Here is a 17758-nt window from a genome sequence, read left to right as displayed (position 1 = left end):
TTATTCTACTGTTCGTTCCCTCCAGAGTGTTTCTGATCTCATCTATTGCATTATTCATTGTATATTGACTCTTCTTTATTTCTTCTAAGTCCTTATTAAACCTTTCTTCCATCTTCTCAATCCTTTTCTCCAGGTTATTTATCTGTAACTCCATTTTGCTTTCAAGATTTTGAATCATTTTCACCATCAAAATTTGAAATTCTTTATCAGGTAAATTCCCTATATCTTCTTCTTTTGTTTGTGTTGGTGGGCAATTATCTTGTTCCTTTACTTGCTGGATATTTCTCTGCCTCTTCATCTTGCTTATATTGCTTTGCTTGGGGTGGCCTTTCCCTCTTCTTGCAGTTTGTGGAGTTCTCTTTATTATGTAGTTTCTTCGCTGTGTGTGGGGTTGGACGGGTGACTTGTCCGGGTTCCCTGGTTAGGGAAGCATGTGTCGGTGTTCTGGATTTCTTCTCTCTCCTTTAGAAGACAATGGGCTGCTTTTCTGGGAGCCTGATGTCCTCTGCCAGTATTCAGAAGTTGTTTTGTGGACTTTACTCCGCGTTCAAATGTTCTTTTGATGAATTTGTGGGGGAGAAAGTGGTCTTGCCATCTTATCCCTCTGCCATCTTGTTCCTTCCTCCCCAGAACACTGGATTCTTATATTCCACTTGGTCGTGGAGTATCTCTTCCCAGCTGCTCCAGCAAGGCGCAGCCACTGTACCTTACCTTGGACGAGGGGTATCTCCTCAAGGCCGCCCCTCCTGCTTTGAATATGGATCAGCTCCTCCCGGCCCTCCGGTGCCCAAGCAGCCACCGCCTCCTGGACGTGGTACAGCTCCTCTCGGCCACCGCCCTAACCCTGGGCGCGGGGTAGCTCATCTCAGCCACGATTCTGCACGTGGTCGGTTGCGCCGGAGCCGGGCGTCTCCCGCGCCTGCGCCTGCGCCGCCGGAGCCGGGCGTCTCCCGCGCCTGCGCCGCCGGAGCCGGGCGTCTCCCCGGACTCCAAGTCTTATAGGGAGAATAGGCATTGATTCATTGATTGGTTCATGCATTCATCAACAATGTTTATCAGGATTATACTAAGCTCAGAGTCTGAGCAGAACCAAGAATGGTCACTGCCATTGTGGAGCACAGAGTCTAGTGGGTGAGAAAGATGACATCACAGGATGTACTATGGATGGATCACAGCAAACCAGGAGAAGTGACTAGAAGCAAGGAATACGTCATGTGGGATTCCTCTTGTGTTCCTGATCAAGTGCTTGACAGTCCAGAGCACTCCCCCACATACCCCAGTGAAGGCTTTAGAGCCTGCCAGCAGCTCCCCTTCATTGTACGCTCAAGAGAATGGGAGGGATGGAAGATGTCCTTTGTGGTGCTTTCTTTGTGGTTAGATCATAATTCATAGGACCTGGATTTTCACAGTAACCTGGGAAGGTAAGAAGCAGCATCTCCATTTACTTTTCCCAGGATTCCAGCCCTGAGAGCAGTTTCTGCTCAGCTCCTCCCCAGGCGCCTGTCATCTTTCCATTACATCTCATTGACTCCCCTTTGCGTGCAGGGGGTGAAGTCACCCCGAGTTAGAAGAGTTGTTAGTCTTTGAGAGGGAGGAAGAAAAGAAGCTCAGGGAAACTCCACAGAATTGGCCATGTCCAAGCCAGGGGCCAAGGGGACCTGACCTGGCCCAGTGGTTGAGGTGAGGGCTGGGCTGCCCTCGGGAAGAGAGGCTCCGAAGCTGTGGCTTGGTTGTGCGCCTGAAGAAGCTCTGATGCTTCCAGAGGTGACCAGTCATCTCCCCCACTGAAAACCCGTCTGCTGTGTCATTTTTTCTACTCATGCCATTTTCAAAGTTTATTTCTCTGAGGTATTTGACAGTGTATAGATATGCAGATGACACCACCCTTATGGCAGAAAGTGAAGAGGAACTAAAAAGCCTCTTGATGAAAGTGAAAGAGGAGAGTGAAAAAGTTGGCTTGAATCTCAGCATTCAGAAAACTAAGATCATGGCATCTGGTCCCAATACTTCATGGGAAATAGATGGGGAAACAGTAGAAACAGTGTCAGACTTTCTTTTTTGGGGGGCTCCAAAATCACTGCAGATGCTGATTGCAGCCATGAAATTAAAAGACGCTTACTCCTTGGAAGGAAAGTTATGACCAACCTGGATAGCATATTAAAAAGCAGAGACATTACTTTGCCAACCAAGCTCCGTCTAGTCAAGGCTATGGTTTTTCCAGTGATCATGTGTGGATGTGAGAGTTGGACTGTGAAGAGGGCTGATTGCCGAAGAATTGATGCTTTTGAACTGTGGTGTTGGAGAAGACTCTTGAGAGTCCCTTGGACTGAAAGGATACCCAACCAGTCCATTCTAAAGGAGATCAGTCCTGCTTGTTCATTGGAAGGACTGATGCTGAAGCTGAAACTCCAATACTTTGGCCACCTCATGTGAAGAGTTGACTCACTGGAAAAGACTCTGATGCTGGGAAGGATTGGGGGCAGGAGGAGAAGGGGACGACAGAGAATGAGATGGCTGGATGACATCACCGACTCGATGGAGGTGAGTTTGAGTGAACTCCGGGAGTTGGTGATGGACAGGGAGGCCTGGCGTGCTGTGATTCATGGGGTCGCAAACAGTCGGACACGACTGAGTGACTGAACTGAACAGAGTTCATAGTTGAAATTGAATGGTAATTTGTTTTCCCATTTTAGAGATGTTCTGTAGATTTCTATGTGTGGCCCGTTCATCTTAATGGTGAACCTGTCTTCCTGGTAGTCATATCCTTCACTTGCCCTCACCTTTGTTTAGCTGTGTCTCTGGGGGCCAGCATAGCAAGTGGATGACAGATTAGAGAAAAACGTTAATATTCTTTCAGGTTTCATGGGGCAGAGACAGGACTCCTTGACTAATTGGAGTTTGGACATAAGATCATAGAGGTGATTTGAAAGATTTTAGTGAAATAAGTAGTGTGGTTGTGATTGTGATAAGGCATGATAAACCAGTTTATTGTAGCATTTTATTCATTTGTTTCCCACCAGAGATGCAATATTGTGATACAAATTAACTTTTTCGGTGAGATCATTTAATGGGAAAATCCTCAAGCATCTGTCATTTTGCTGAAAACCTTCAAATGGGAAGACTGGTCTTCAGTTGTTGGAACCTGAGAATTAAGGGAGATTCAATGCCGATGTGTAATTTGGGAAGAAGAAACATTGATTTTCAAGTGGGTCATTTAGCCTGGGGCCGTTGGTTGTGCAGACTGCAAATGCTGTGGTGGAAGGCAGTTTATCTTGTCTCCTGAAGGGCAGGGTCAGTTCATCTTTCACCTTCCAGCAGGCTAAGGTTGCACTGATAATTTCCAAGGTTTTTTCCCAACTTCATCTGTTTTTACCAATGAGTAACCTTTGTAAGGGCTTCCTGGTGGCTCAGACAGTAAAGAATCTCCCTGCAATTCAGGAGACCTGGATTTGATCCTTGAGTCAGGAAGATCTCCTGGAGAACAGAATGGCTACCCACTCCAATATTCTTGCCTGGAGAATTCCATTTACAGTGGAGCCTGGCAGGCTATAGAGTTGTACATGACTGAGTCACTGAGTCGCAACCTTTGTAAAGTACAGAGTTATATTTTCATCTTTCTTAGGAGCTGTGAGGACCAGTCTTTAAGTCTTGAACTCTGGGAGGGGGGCTCTCTGAGAAGAGGTGACTGTGCTCAGTGGGCTCAGTGCCTGGACACTGATCAGGGAGGCCTCACCTCAGGAGTGCTCCCTCAGGACAGAGCCTGCAGGGGGCGCCCTTCCATACTGCCACAGGGAGGGCTGGCTCATAGAGCGCCAGGAATTCTATGGCAGAAGGGTGACCCTCCCGAGTTCGCCTCCCTGAGCAGGCCTCTGCCACAAGCCCCACGCTCTTGCAAATGAACAGTGCTGTGCCTGCTGTTTGCATGGTAATAGTGCCTTGTTTGTATTTTAAAGGTTTGTGATAAATTTCATAGTCCTGCTCCTTATTCATTTTGAAAGAGAGAAAATGAAAAATTTGATGCTCCCTCTCACATTGTGTATTTCTTTTCTGTCTGGCTTCCTGGCAACCTTTACTCCTCCCTGTTTATTTCCCAGAACCTTCTGTCTCAGTGTTCTGTGCGGCAGAGCAGCCGCCTGGGGCTCGTGGGCAGAGGAGGTCCTGTTGTGGAGCCATGTGAGGACAGCCACTCCGCTTCCTGCTGGCCGGAGTGTTGAACATGTTGAATTTGTTCAAAACAACCATTTTAAATGTCAGATTTCGTTCCCGGCCAGTGTTTTTAAGGACAAGTTGAACATCATGAAGGGAAGCGGCTTAGTAGTCTCGGGGGTGCCGAGGGCAGCTCCCTCTGCCCTGGGCCCTCCAGGCCAGAGCTGCCACACACTCCCCTGCCGGCTGGGCCTGCATGTCGGTCTCGCTCACATGGGTGGAATCTGTACTCAGGTCTGGGTCCCTGGGAGCTCAGTGTGACCTTCTGCCCTCTGTCCCTCCAAGGGTTCTGCAGGCCACGGGACCCCTAGTCATGCAGCCCTCCTGCACAAACGCTGGTTTCAGCACCCGTCCCCCGCCCTGGCCAGTGCCCCAGCACCATCCCCGGTCAGTAGTCTTTTATTCTTACAGTGCCCCTGTGATATTTCCTCCCTAAACCCAGGTTGGCCCAAACCACTCAATGGCAGGTAACTCTGTGCTCTGTCTTCACACTGGCACGTTCCTCCTCTGGGGTCCATCACTCCTTTTCCTTTCTTTTCCCTCCCCTCTCCTTCTCTCCCCTCCTTAAGCTGACACTAATTCAGAGAATCGATGCATTTTCCTCCCCAGTCGTCACTGCTGTGGTTTCTGGGCGCCTCTTCAGGCCTGACCTGTTGTCTCTCCTGGGTTGTCCGTCTGTGACAGTCCACAGCATCACTTCACCGTCTCCAGATTCATTGTGTCTGAATAGATTTGTGCCACCTGGGAAGTCTTCATCTTGACCTTTAACCTGGATTATCTGGCCATCTCCCACCCCCAACTCCCTTTCCTTACCGTTTCCGGTCACTCTTAAACATAACGCTTCTGTGTAGCCCTGAGGGTCTCTTCCATCAGGGGTGCAGATCCTCCGCAGGCTGGAGCTCCCGCCACCCCAGCAGGCTCCGTGCTCCCACCGCCTGGCTCTGGTGCGGGACACGGGGTTTCACCCTGCTGGGCCATCTCCTGAGTTTCTCTCTCCTGTTCCTTCTTCATTTTTCAGAGTCCACAGTATGAGGTGCTTTCTCTGGTATCACCCTGGTGAGCATGATTCCTTCCCTTTAGCGCTCCTGTCACCCGCATCTTCTCTTGACTGCCCAGCCTCGCTCCCCTCTCCACAGGAGCCCCAGGCCATGGCAAGGGCCTTCATCCCTCCTCCTGGTTCCTGGTAATCAACTTACGGTGAGTGTGTATGTTCCTGCTGAGGCTTTGTGGGTAAATCAGAGCCCTCACTTGCTATAGTTGTTGGTTTCTTTTCTGTTTTCCTGAGAAGGATGTATCTACTTGGCCTGTTTGTCAGGTGCTGAGTGAAATACTTCAACGACCCGTTTATAGTGATTTCCAGTAGATTAAGATTCCTTTAGAAAGGACACTTAAAAATGGGGTGGAGAAGGGGGCTTGCTAAAGTTACAAAGGGATGTTTTTAAAGTGTCTTAAAAGAATGGGAAGAGAAAGAGCTTTGCATGAGGTCACAGGTGATGCCGTCTCAACAATACAGGGAAGATTGTAACGTACACACTGTACTTTGTGCACATAGTGAGCATGGAGCTTGTGAAGGACACAGTTGTCATCACTAACATTTAACTGTAGGCTCAATTTCACAGTAACTGGTGTAGCCTTCCATTCCGCTGGCTACGTTCCAACAAATACTTCCATTGTACATTGAACCCATTGCTCCTTTTTAAAATATAATGGGTAATAGATGGACTTTGGGGAAACAAAGGACTGACATCACAAAATAGATTTTTGAGCAGGTACTTACTTGACTAATAAATCTTCTTAGACTCAGAGACAAAAGCAGGGGAGCAGTGGCCTGCATACTCCCTTCATGATTGTCACCTTCACATCTCTCTGCACTGGGATTTAGTTTGGTTAAGAATTACAGGGAGAAAAATAATAGGAATGTAAATAAAATTGAAATTCCCTCACATGAAGATTATCCAGAAGTAGCCATTCAGGGCTCTTAGGGGGTCTATAATATCAGGACCCTTGGCACCTAGCAAGGATTTTTACCCTTTCAGTCACCTCACTGTCCAAGATGACTGCTGGAGCACCAACCATTACATACACATTTCACCTTACAAGAAGGACTAAGTAGGAGGGAAGGCCCTCCTCTCTTTACCTTTCTAGATGTTTCTTAAAATTTATACTTAGCACTCTCACTGGGAGACTGAGAAAATTGTCTATGTCCGCATAAAAATTGGGGGTTCTATTATTCAGGGAAAGTGTGGAACAGATACTGGAGAAAATCTGCACTTTCTGGCTTAGGCACCGTTCTGGCTGATGTTTATTAGCTAAAGTCTTGCCCTCATACCAAGAAGAGAATGGTTTTGCATTGGAGTATTTGCTGCTGCTGCTAAGTCACTTCAGTCGTGTCCAACTCTGTGTGACCCCATAGACGGCAGCCCATCAGGCTCCCCCGTCCCTGGGATTCTCCAGGCAAGAACACTGGAGTGGGTTGCCGTTTCCTTCTCCAATGTGTGAAAGTGAAAAGGGAAAGTGAAGTCGCTCAGTCATGTCCGACTCGTAGCGACCCCATGGACTGCAGCCTACCAGGCTCCTCCGTCCATGGGATTTTCTAGGCAAGAGTACTGGAGTGGCTTGCCGTTGCCTTCTCCGGGAGTATTTGCTAATCCTTCTAAATTGGTTCTAAGCTTGAAGTATCTCAGATTGTGATCAAAGATGCATTGAGAATATGAGGATGATTGGTCCTGATGATGGTGGTGCCTGGAGAGCCTGGAGGAAGGATACCTAGGTGACCACTTGTTCCTTAAAATAGGAGCCTAGCCCCAAGGCCGTAAAAGGAGGGGAGTCAAGCTGTGAGAAATTGGGGAGATTTGCGATGATTCACAGAAGTTTCTGGTACAACAGGGAAACTGGTGCCATGTTTCCGTCTATGGGGTCACACAGAGTCGGACACGACTGAAGTGACTTAGCAGCAGCAGCAGCAGTCCTTACTGCTGCTAAGGGAACCTTTTCTTTTTACATGTCTCTAATTTAGATTGATCAAGATTATTTATCACCTGTAGACATTTTCTATTGCAAATTTGGAGAAATTACATTCAGTCTTGGCTTCATCTATTTATTAGCATTTCTGAGAAGAATTCTTACAAAAGAGATTGCTAAGAGGCTAATAGAATATTCCTAGATGAGATGCATAAATACTAGACTTTCTTAGACAAATGGTCGGGAGCGGTACTTGAAACGGTCCCCTGGAATACTAGGCTTTTCTGCTTCCCCCAGGGAACCAGGAACTTTGTATCTCTTGTAAGGAGTAGTGCCTTTGTCTGCCATTCTCCTGCAGAGCTGCCCTGCTCTTGGTTGTGACAAGATGGGACAGGTTCATATTGTACATTTCTTGTCCCATTTTTCCAATACATTTGGTTTCCTTAGGTTAGAAATTTGTATTTCAACACCAGAGTCTCAGAGCTGGGGATATTCATTGATACTGCATTGGCCATTTTTTCTAGGCCTTTTCAGAGAGGATACAGCCAGGATTGTATTACTATTTTTATATACAGTTAGTATTTGCTTACATTTATTCCAGAAATTTGCCAGTTCCTTTGCATCTCAAAGTTCCCACCATAATCATTTTCCTCCTGTCTGAAGCTCATTCTTTAGAATTTCCTTGTCTGTATTTTCTCTTTTGGGATGAACTTTCTTAGTTTCCATCAACATGATGTATTTTTATGTACTCTTGTTTAGAAAGTACTGGGTATAGAGTTGTCTGACACTTCATTTTCTTGCAGTACATTGAAGTTGTGAGTCCACATTTTTGCTTTCTAGTTTTGTTCTCTGGAAGTCAGCTGTCAGTCTAACCACTTCTCCTGTAGAGTGGTCTGTATCTTTTCACTGTCTACTTTGAGAGCTTCTCTTTGTCTAGGGCTCTGGAGATCCTTTATTATGTGTTTAGTGTAAATTTCTTTCTAGTCATGCTGCTAATGATTTATTGGGCTTCTACATTTTAGGTACTGGCATCTTTCATAATATCTGATAATTTCACAGCCATTACCTATTCAAATATTGCTTTTGCCCCATTCCCTCTTCCATATGAATCTTGTAAAACTTTTCCTATTTTGTGTGTTTTCCTTTTTTTTAAAAAAAACTTTCATTGACATATAGTTGATTTACATTGTTGTGTTAGTTTCAGGTATATAGCAACGTGATTCAGTTGTACGTATATGTGCATGTTCTTTTTCACATTCTTTTCCTTTATGGTTTATTGCAGGATAGTGAATATAGGTCCTATTCAGTAGGACCTTGTTATTTATCTTTTTTTTTCTTGTTGTTGTTAAGAGTGTTGAATTTTTTAATGAAAACTTTTATTGAGGTATAGTTGATTTACAATGTAGTGTTAGTTTCAGGTGTACAGCAAGGTGACTCTGTTATGCATATACATATATCCATTCTTTTTTAGATTCTGTTTATTTTATATATAGTGGTTTGTATCTGCTAATCCCAAACTTCTAAATTTGTCCCTCCCTCACTGCCTTTCCCCTTTGGTAACCGTAAGTTTATTTTCTACGTCTGTGAGTCTATTTCTGTAAATAAGTTTCTTTTGTGTTATATTTTAGATTCCACATATAATATTTGTGTTTTTCTGATTTAGTTCACTTAGTATGGTTATCTCTAGTTGCATCCATGTTGCCACAAATGGCATTTCATTCTTACTTCTGTTTGAGTAATGTTCCATTGTGTATAGGTACCACATCTTCTTTATCTAATCATCAGTTCATGGACATTTAGGTTGCTTCCATCTCTTGGCTGTTGTAAATAGTGCTGCTCTGAACATAGGGGTGCATGTATTTTTTTGAATTTTGACTTTTCTCGAGATGCCCAAGAATGAGACTGCTGGATCATATGGCACATATTGACAACTGAAAAGTTCAGGCTGGCTGTTCTTTGGACTTCCTCTCAATCTGATCTGTCTCAGAACTCTCTCAGGATTAGATTCAGATTACATTTGGGGAACAAGGACATTATGAGGTTGAGCTGCATTGAAAATGTGCTTTTCCTCCCTCTCCACTTACTCCCAAGATTAGAGATGGATCATTTTCTGTGCTGCCGCTTGATGGGGTGGTTTTACTGTGGGTAAACTTTACTCTGAATCTGTAGTCCTCTGCAGGCACACCACCTTTCTGGAGGGCCATCTCTTGGACTCCCTAGCCAGCCTGGACCTTGGGCGTTGTCTCCTGTCCTCAGGCTACTTGTGACTGTAAATGCCCACGCTCCAGCACTGGGCTTGGCACTTGCCATTCAGGTGAGATCTGACTTCTTCCTCTGTTTGCCTGACTGGATTCCCCACTTCAGTGTATGGTTAGAGTATTATTCAATTTCACACCAGCTCATCTGATTTTTTAGAAGGTGTCTGAGAAGGTGTCCTCTTGCCTGTCCATCTGCTTCACCACTCCAAGCCTTTCCCATCGTTTTTTGATGGGAGGGTAGCTTAGGAACCCAGGTCCACCCACCAGGTTGCTGGACATTTTCTTGTCTGGGGTCTTTATGTTGCTGCAAATGTGACTCCTTGCTTGTTCCTTCCAGGGATGGAATAGTTCCAGGTCCTAATCTTAAAGTTGAGCTGTATGATGCAGTGTTTTCGAGAACGTGAGTTGCACTAAATCACAAGTCTGAATGGCACAACCTGACAGTTTCTGAAAGAAGTAGAAAAGGTTACTGAGCGCCTAATATCAAGGATAGCCATTTTCAGTGATAAAGCACTGTATGCAGTAGGTGGATAGGATTCAGTTCACCTGAGAATTGAAGGTAGTTCTGGAAATTTTTAAGTTAACAAGCTTTGTGTTAAGAGAGGAAAAGAAGTGCATAGGGTCTATGCAGACGCATAATTGTCAAAGAAAGTTCCAGTAGATAAGTGGTTAAGCACTGATGAGTAGCGAATGCAATTTGATTAAACACAAACATTTCTGAGGGAAGTGAGTGACCCCCAGCTTTGATTTAAACCATGGGAAACAGTATCAAGAGAAAGAGCAAATGGCCAGCATGTCAAAAGAACCCTCAGCTCTTCTTGTTCCATGAGGACGAGCACCAGGCATCTGGGTGCCCAGAGAGCAACACCCCTAGTCATCTTTGAGTTGAAGTCTGAAGAGGGCAGGTGGAGTAGCCAAGGTTGTCCCCATGCCTTGACCACGTTAGGCGCTGCCTGCTGGGATGTCCATTCACCGACCCTGAACCAGTGAGTGTGTGGGGGCTTGGGAGGTAGCAGTGGGCAGTTTGAATAGAGTCGAGTTGGGGGCCAGGGAGTAGCTAGGTAAGTGCAGCTGAATGCAGGGCAGCATGTGCAGAATGCTGGTGTCAGTCCCTGGGCGGCTGCATGACTGCTGGAACCAGGGCCTTGCGAGGCCTCTGGCTTGGCCTTCTCATGTGTTCTGTGAAGACTGGAGGCCCAGGAATGCAGAAGGCTTGCCACTAGGAGGTGCAGAACCAGGACCGGATAACCAGGTTTGTAGGCTGGTGATCTCTAAATAGCAACACTTCATGTTATTTAATTACAGCCAACACTGTAGGAAGACTTTTGTTTTAATAATCAGCTAAAGGCAGGCCTTTAAAACCAAGAGCAGTAAAAAGACAGTAGGCTTAGGTTCCAGTGACCAGAGACGGGGTCTGATGGCCATGGGCCTGGCATGGTCAGAGGCTGCCCCTGGGTGAAGACGGTGTTTCATATTTATTATTTTTTTGCTTGTTTATTGTGACAGGAGTTTGTTGTGAGAAGCCCTTATTGTGGTAAGAAAATAAGCATTTTCTTACCGTTAGCAGTAAATATATCTCTTTCTCTCTTAGCTGTCACCTTAATGTTTGCCTTTTATATTGTGCTCTTAGAGATACTTAGAAATTCTATGCTTTTCAAACTATCATAACTTTTCTCAGTGTTTTTGAAGTACAATAAAGAAAGTGTAACCCTAACACTGTGCAGTAATTCCTGAACTTGGCACTTATTCTCCACTCTGGGGACATTATGGGTTTCATTTCAGAGGGATTTTGGCCTACTTGAAGCATTTTAATAGCTTTTCATTGGCCCCAGTACAAAGTCTAAAACTCTTTAACTGGCCTGAAAAGTCACTTTGATCTGGTCTCTGCTCTCACTGCAGCCCCAGTCCTCGCGCACCACACTGACTCCAACTGACTCTCAGCGTCTAGAGCGCTTGACCTTCCTCCTGCCCTATGCCTGCAAGTTTTCTCTTCCTCTGCCCACTGGACTCTATTCATGCTTCAGGTCTCATCTTTGATGTCATTTTGTTCAGGAGCCTTCCCTGAATCCTTAATCCTTAGCATCTTAAAAAATAATGACAAAACAAACCCTCAGAGAGATGCCCACTCCTTTGTTCTCCCAAAGGATGTTATTTTCACTCTGTAAGATATCTGTACTGTATAGATATACATTATTATTACTGTTGTTGTTACCCTCATCATCTTGATTTTGGTATTGGTATCAGTATTGCTTATTAGTCTCTAGGCTTCAAGGAAACAGGAAGTAGAGACTTCTCAGAGCTGATGACAGTGGTTGTGTCTTACATTCCCGTCTCCAAATATTTCCTCCCAAGCAGTGTAGAAAAACAAGAAGCGGGAGACTGAGCACAGTATAAAAACTGTGTCCTCAGCATAAAGACATGATATGCCAAAACTTGAAAATAATGAGAAACTCAAATCTCAACATATAAGCTCAATTATCCACCCCACCTTCCTGGCCCCCAGCAGGCTCTGCAAAGGGAGCCAGGAACACCTGCTGGAAAATGAGAAGAAGAGGGCTCGGAGCAGGGACTGAGCGTGACTGGAGACCACTGCCCAGAAGTCTGAGTCCTGTCTGAGTAGTCCAAGAGCACTGAGCAAACTGGCTGGTAAAGCAGAGCATGGGTTATAGGTTGTGGGCTTAAAGAGTCTGCATGAGAAGAAGGCAGAAAGCGAGAGAGAAGCATCCTTTGGCATTTGGGTGTCGAGGGGAAAAGAAGCAGAAGAGGGAAAGTTGGGATCCTGTTTGCAAAAGAGAACCAAACAATTGGGGCTCATATAACTTTTTCTCTAACCAGCAGAACATTCACAAAAGCAAGGGTCACTGAACTAAGGCCCCTGGACTTGTTGCCTTTCTTGCTAATAAAGTTTTATTGGAACTTAACCACACCCACTTCTTTGTATATTGTCTAAGGCTGCTTTAGGGCCACAGGAGAGTTGTAGAAATAAAGAAGAAATGTGTGAAACTCTGAGGTCAACTTAACACACCCCTAAAAACCATAGAAGATAACTTGAGCACCTTGGGAAGCCTCCCCTTCTAGGTGGGCATGACCTGGATTTATAAAAGTTTCCATTCTCCCCAGTTCATTCATGAACATCATGCAGTCCCAGTAAAAATACTGACACTTAAAAAAAAATGAAGTTACACAAGTTGATATTAAAGTATATATGGGAAAACAAACATGGAGTAGCCGGGAAAAAGACCGAAAAGTAAAACCCACCTGGGATGACTGGCCCTGCCAGGCATGAGAACATCCTAAAAAGCTCCCATAATTAAAACAGCCTGCTGCTGGCGGCTCACCGAGAGACAGATAGACCAGGAGTATAGAACTAAAATCATCGAAAGTAAACCCAAGTACAAATGGAAATATATCATAAATATGACATCTCATCTGAGGCAGCCATTTAAGTAAATGGTGCTGGGGCGACTAGGTACTTGTTTGGAAAAAAATAAAAGTAAATCCATTCCTCACACCATATACAAGAAAAAGCTACAAATAGACCAGGGACATAAATGTAAAATGTGAAACTCTGCAAACCCTGGAAGGAAACATGGGTGAGAGTTCCTGTTATCTCAGTGTAGGGAAAGGCTTTCTAATTACAAACTGGGAGTGAGGGGATGGGGTGGGGTGGGAGGGAAAAAGCACACAAACCACACACAAAGGGCTTAGTGTCCATAATGTACTAACAATTGCTGATTATCCAGGAATCACAAATGTGATAGCAGGAAGAAGAGATGACCAGATAATCCACACACATAAGAGATATGAAGATTGGCCTTAAAAATATGAAAAAGCACTGAAGCTCATACTCAGAGAAATGCAAAGTGAAGTTTCACTCAGATGTCCCCATTCTTTACTTATCAGACTGGTGAAAATTAAAAAGGATGACAAGACATTCTATTGGCAAGACAGTGGGGAGACAGGCCCCCTCCTCATTGCTGGTGGGAGTACAGACTGGTACCTCACTCTGGAGGGGAGTTCATGACTGAAAACAGTTCCACACGTACTCACCTTGTGACCTAGCAATTCCACTTCTAGGGATTGACACTGAAGATACACTGCCAAAATTCAGAAACCCATGCACAGTGCCATTCAGGGTAGCCTTGTTTATTATAGGCAGGAGTCACTGACAGATGCCAAAATTAGTCTTGGAAGGAATGTTGAGATATAGTTCAAAGATCATGAAGTCTTCCCCCAGAAGATACTTATTAATTACAAAGGGAGAAATAGCAACTTTTCAGTATAGAAATTTGGCAGACTTGATTTAATCAAGTGTTCAGAGTTCTCATCACTGATAACCAAACATTTTGGTCCACCTGAATATGCTCCAAGGGAACACACAGCCGAGAACCCAAAAACTGAGGAAGAGGCTACTAAAGAACTGCCTGGTGTTTTTAAAGACTGTGAAGTTCACGGATGGCCAGAGACTGGGGACTTGTCACAGATTAAATGAGACAGGGGACATTTGAGGACCACATGTTATGTGGGTCCTTCATTGACTCTCAGACAGGAAGGGACCACGGCGACTTCACCAGCTGATAAAGTTCAAGTAAGGTCTGTAGATATGCTAATAGTATTGTACCAGCGTAAATTTTCCACTTTTATTAATTGCACTGTTATATAAGGTGCTTACCTTAGGGGATGCTGGGTGAAGGCTAAATGGGAATTCTGTGCTAGTTTTTCAGTGTATCTGAGTCTAAGATTATTTCAAAAGAAAAAAATAACTAGAGAACAGGTATGATATGTCTGCTTATAGTTGTGCTGTGTATGACACCTGACAGCTAGTAGACAGTCACTCATTCATGTTTTCTAACTCAAGATATGTACATGTTTTTTAAAAAAAGCACAGACAGGGTGGAGCAAACCATGGGCTAGAACTATGGATTGAGTCATCATGGACTGAGCGTGTCATCTGTTCAGTGACTCCTCATCTGTATAGGCTAGAGCCTTCCACAGAGATTTTCTGCTCGCCTGTGGCACTGCAGCCCTCTGCTTACTCACCTCCCAGGCAGTGGTTTTTACTGCTCCATCTGGTGGGGCAATTTCCTTTTATTGCTTTTCCAGCAGTGACTGTCATCTCCCAGGCATTTCTCTCTCTCACTTCACAAGAAATGGCCTCTGCTTTTCCTGATTATTCATAGTGTCCCCTAGTGATTATCCCTCTGTTCTTTCCTTTTCTCTGGATGCAAGTTTGATGTCTTGAGAACAATGCGAAAGAAACTGTAGGGGCACATTTCCTGGGTGAAGAATCACAGCTGACCTTGAGGTCTACCACCACGAGCCCCATGTCAGTAAGGAGAGGCAACGTAGCGGCTTTCTTTTCTTTTATCTGAGTTAAGTTTTTTGGGGATGGTAATTAATGATGTTACTGTAACTTTTTGTTTACTTTTTTCTCGGATTAGTGCTCAGGAATAGTAGGATACCTTTATAGACCTACTTGAATGCATGTAAACTTAAGGATTTCTTGTATTTCTCTTTTGTGTCTCTCAGCCTAAATTTGAGCCTGCAAATGATTGATTTTTGCTTTGGAGAAAATACATCATTTAGTAACTTAAATCCCGATGGCTTATATGGAGTTGATGTACTCGTGCTCACGCTTAGTCTCTCTGTTGTGTCTGACTCTTTGTGACCACCAAGCTCTACTATCCATGGGATTCTCCAGGCAAGAATACTGGTGTGGGTTGCCATGCCCTCCTCCAGGGGATCTTCCCAACCCAGGAATCAAACCCAGGTCTCCTGCATTGCAGGTAGATGCTATACCCTCTGAGCCACCAGGGAAGCCCAGTAATACTGTAGTGGGTAGCCTGTCTCTTCTCCATGGGATCTTGCCGAACCAGGAATCAACTGGAGTCTCCTTCATTGCAGGCGGATTCTTTACCAGCTGAGCTACCTGGGAAACCCCAGGAGTTGATGTGCCTTCAGAATTAATATTTCTACTTTGAAGCTCATTGCGATTGGAATCCCTCAGTTTTGCATTGAGTGTACCCAGATCTCATCCATTACCAACCTTACTTTTCTCCTATTTTGACTAATTAACGCCCCCTTCCAGCATGTTGGGTTAACAGTTGGTGAGGAAGAATGCTGGTGCCAGTCTGTCTCCATTGTTTTCCCAGAGCTCTGGCTACAGGGAAGGAGGAAAGATGGTCCCTGTCCCAGAGTTAAACATCTCCAGATGTTCTCAGTTAGAACCCTGGGAGCGTCATGGTTGTTTGGTGTCTCCGGTTTATCACATTGGAGCGTGGCTTTGTCTGCTGCAGGACTTACAGAAGTACATGCCCAACCCTTCACTTCCAGGTGTGTCTTGACCTAAAACACCAGCTCTGTGTTTCAGACTTTGCATGAAATGTTTCTGCTTCGGTGATTGTCTCAAAACGAATCCTTCTTTCTTCCCTGGGGCTCTCGTACTGGAGAAATGGAAATGTTCTTTGGGGTGGGAACGTCTGTCTTGAGTTCTTGGCTTTGTCCTTCAGCCTGTATTTCTCAGTCTTCTTCCTTCCTTTCCTCTAAATGCCCATTCTTTCCCAAGGCTCAGTTGTGTTTTCCTGCTCCCGAGGGCACACGGGATCCCTAACCTTTTCCCAGTGAGAAACAGTTTTGGTTCCTGTGAAATCCCATGGTCATTTCAGATGGAGCTCCCTTGGTGAATGATGGGGAAGACCAAACATGGAAGCATTGTGACCCCGCAGGGTTCACGTGACATTCCCTCTCCTGTGGGTCGGTATCCATCTTCCCAAGTTGGCTTTTGTGCAGATCCTAAGGTTGTGGCCCCCTGAGGAGTCGATGGGTGAATCCTCTGCCTTGCCCGGCATAGTTGTTACTGTGCATAGGGAGATAGAACCTCTCTAAACTCAACGAATGGGGTTAGAAGTGTGGTTTTCTCATGTCTAGCTGGCATTTGTTTTTTGCCATAAATTCTTGTTCAGATAGTGCAAAACAGGAAGAGGTGACGGAGAGAAGAGCCCGTTTCCAATGCCAGTAGCCCTGCATTTGATGCATATGTGGGCGTGTTGAGGCAGGTGGTCTGGCCCATGGATTGTAGATCTCGGAGGGTGGGTCTTTATAGCAGCATCATGAGCTCTGTGGAAGGTTGGTTAATGCGTCAGTAAACCGTGGTCTCTAAACACTAGCAGTGGAGTGTGTGTGAGCTCAGTCATGTCCAACTCTTTGTAGCCCCATGGACTGTAGCCTATCAGACTCCTCTGTCCATGGAATTTTCCAGGCAAGTACACTGGAGTGGGTCCTCCTCCAGGGGATCTTCCCAATCCAGGGATTGAATCTGCATCTCTTGTGTTTCTGGCATTGGCAGGCAGATTCTTCACCAATAGCACTACCTGGGAAGCAGGGTCTCTGTAGCAGCATCATGAGCTCTGTGGAAGGTCAGTTAATGTGTCAGTAAAACGTGGTCTCTAAATACTGGCTGTGTAGTAACTCCTTTTATTTTTTGATTCAGATCAATATCTTCTTAGGAAAAAAAAACACCTTTAAGTGTTGTCTCAAACTAAATTAAAAAGCAGAATAACTGCTGGTGGAAATACCAGTGTTTTTACCTAGGTCTGAAGGTTTCAAGTTGCTCAGTGCAGATTGTGTTCAGTTTTTCACACTGCTGTCTGGAGTGTATGTGTTTTATGTGGATGTTTTACACTGCAGTGTGATCCCCAGACAGGTGACAGTTAGTCCAACACCATGGTTAAGTCTGTTTCAACAACATCCAATTAAAAACAGGCTGTCAGAGTGCAGCTGGCACAAATAGAAGGAAAGGCTGATATTATCCAGTGTTGAAAACCAATTTTATATGTATGAACATTTTTTGTTGTAAATACCAATACCATGGAAGTTTGCTATACCTTTATTAAGTTAAAATTCTATTTTACTCATTTTCATGAAATATTTTGTTGACTAGTCAGGTAATAAAGAAAATTTTTATTGTAGTTATGATCTTCTTTCCTGTTATATAAATAGTGAGGAAGAATGAATTTGTCTGTTATCATGTTAGTTTATTAAAATATTGGTCAGTAATATGGGATCTTCCTATAGCTAGAATTGACATTACTCGTTTAAAATGTGTGGTAGGCTGAATTGTGGTCCCCAAAAGACTTACCCACATCCTGATCCTCAGAATCTGTGAACTTTACCTTAGATGGCAAAATAGTTACTTTAGGTGACTAAGTGAAAGTGAAGTGAAAGTCGCTCAGTCGTGTCTGACTCTTTGCGACCCCATGGGCTATACAGTCCATGGAATTCTCCAGGCCAGAATACTGGAGTGGGTAGTCTTTCCCTTCTCCAGGGGATCTTCC

The 17758-nt window shown here is 44.7% G+C and overlaps 1 protein-coding gene across 3 annotated transcripts in view; it reads left to right on the top strand.

Annotated features, from left to right (window-relative positions):
* Positions 1–17758, top strand: part of RPTOR (regulatory associated protein of MTOR complex 1) — a 325518-nt gene that overhangs the window by 96389 nt on the left and 211371 nt on the right. Inside the window, exon 1 of one of the 3 annotated variants that reach the window (XM_088829261.1) lies at positions 2520–2541. The exons of the other annotated variants lie outside the window; for them this stretch is intronic. Coding sequence (XP_088685387.1) covers positions 2536–2541 — 6 coding nt within the window. The 5' untranslated portion in view covers positions 2520–2535. Of the gene's footprint in view, positions 1–2519; positions 2542–17758 lie in introns of those variants that run through there. 3 annotated transcript variants of the gene reach the window in all.

This window comes from Moschus berezovskii, chromosome 20, assembly GCF_049115385.1.
Source record: "Moschus berezovskii isolate FMDL1 chromosome 20, NW_MosBer_1.0, whole genome shotgun sequence".
In the NCBI taxonomy this organism is placed as follows: Eukaryota; Metazoa; Chordata; class Mammalia; order Artiodactyla; family Moschidae; genus Moschus; species Moschus berezovskii.
Note: the sequence above shows the minus strand (reverse complement) of the source record. Positions and strands in the feature narration are given on the sequence as shown.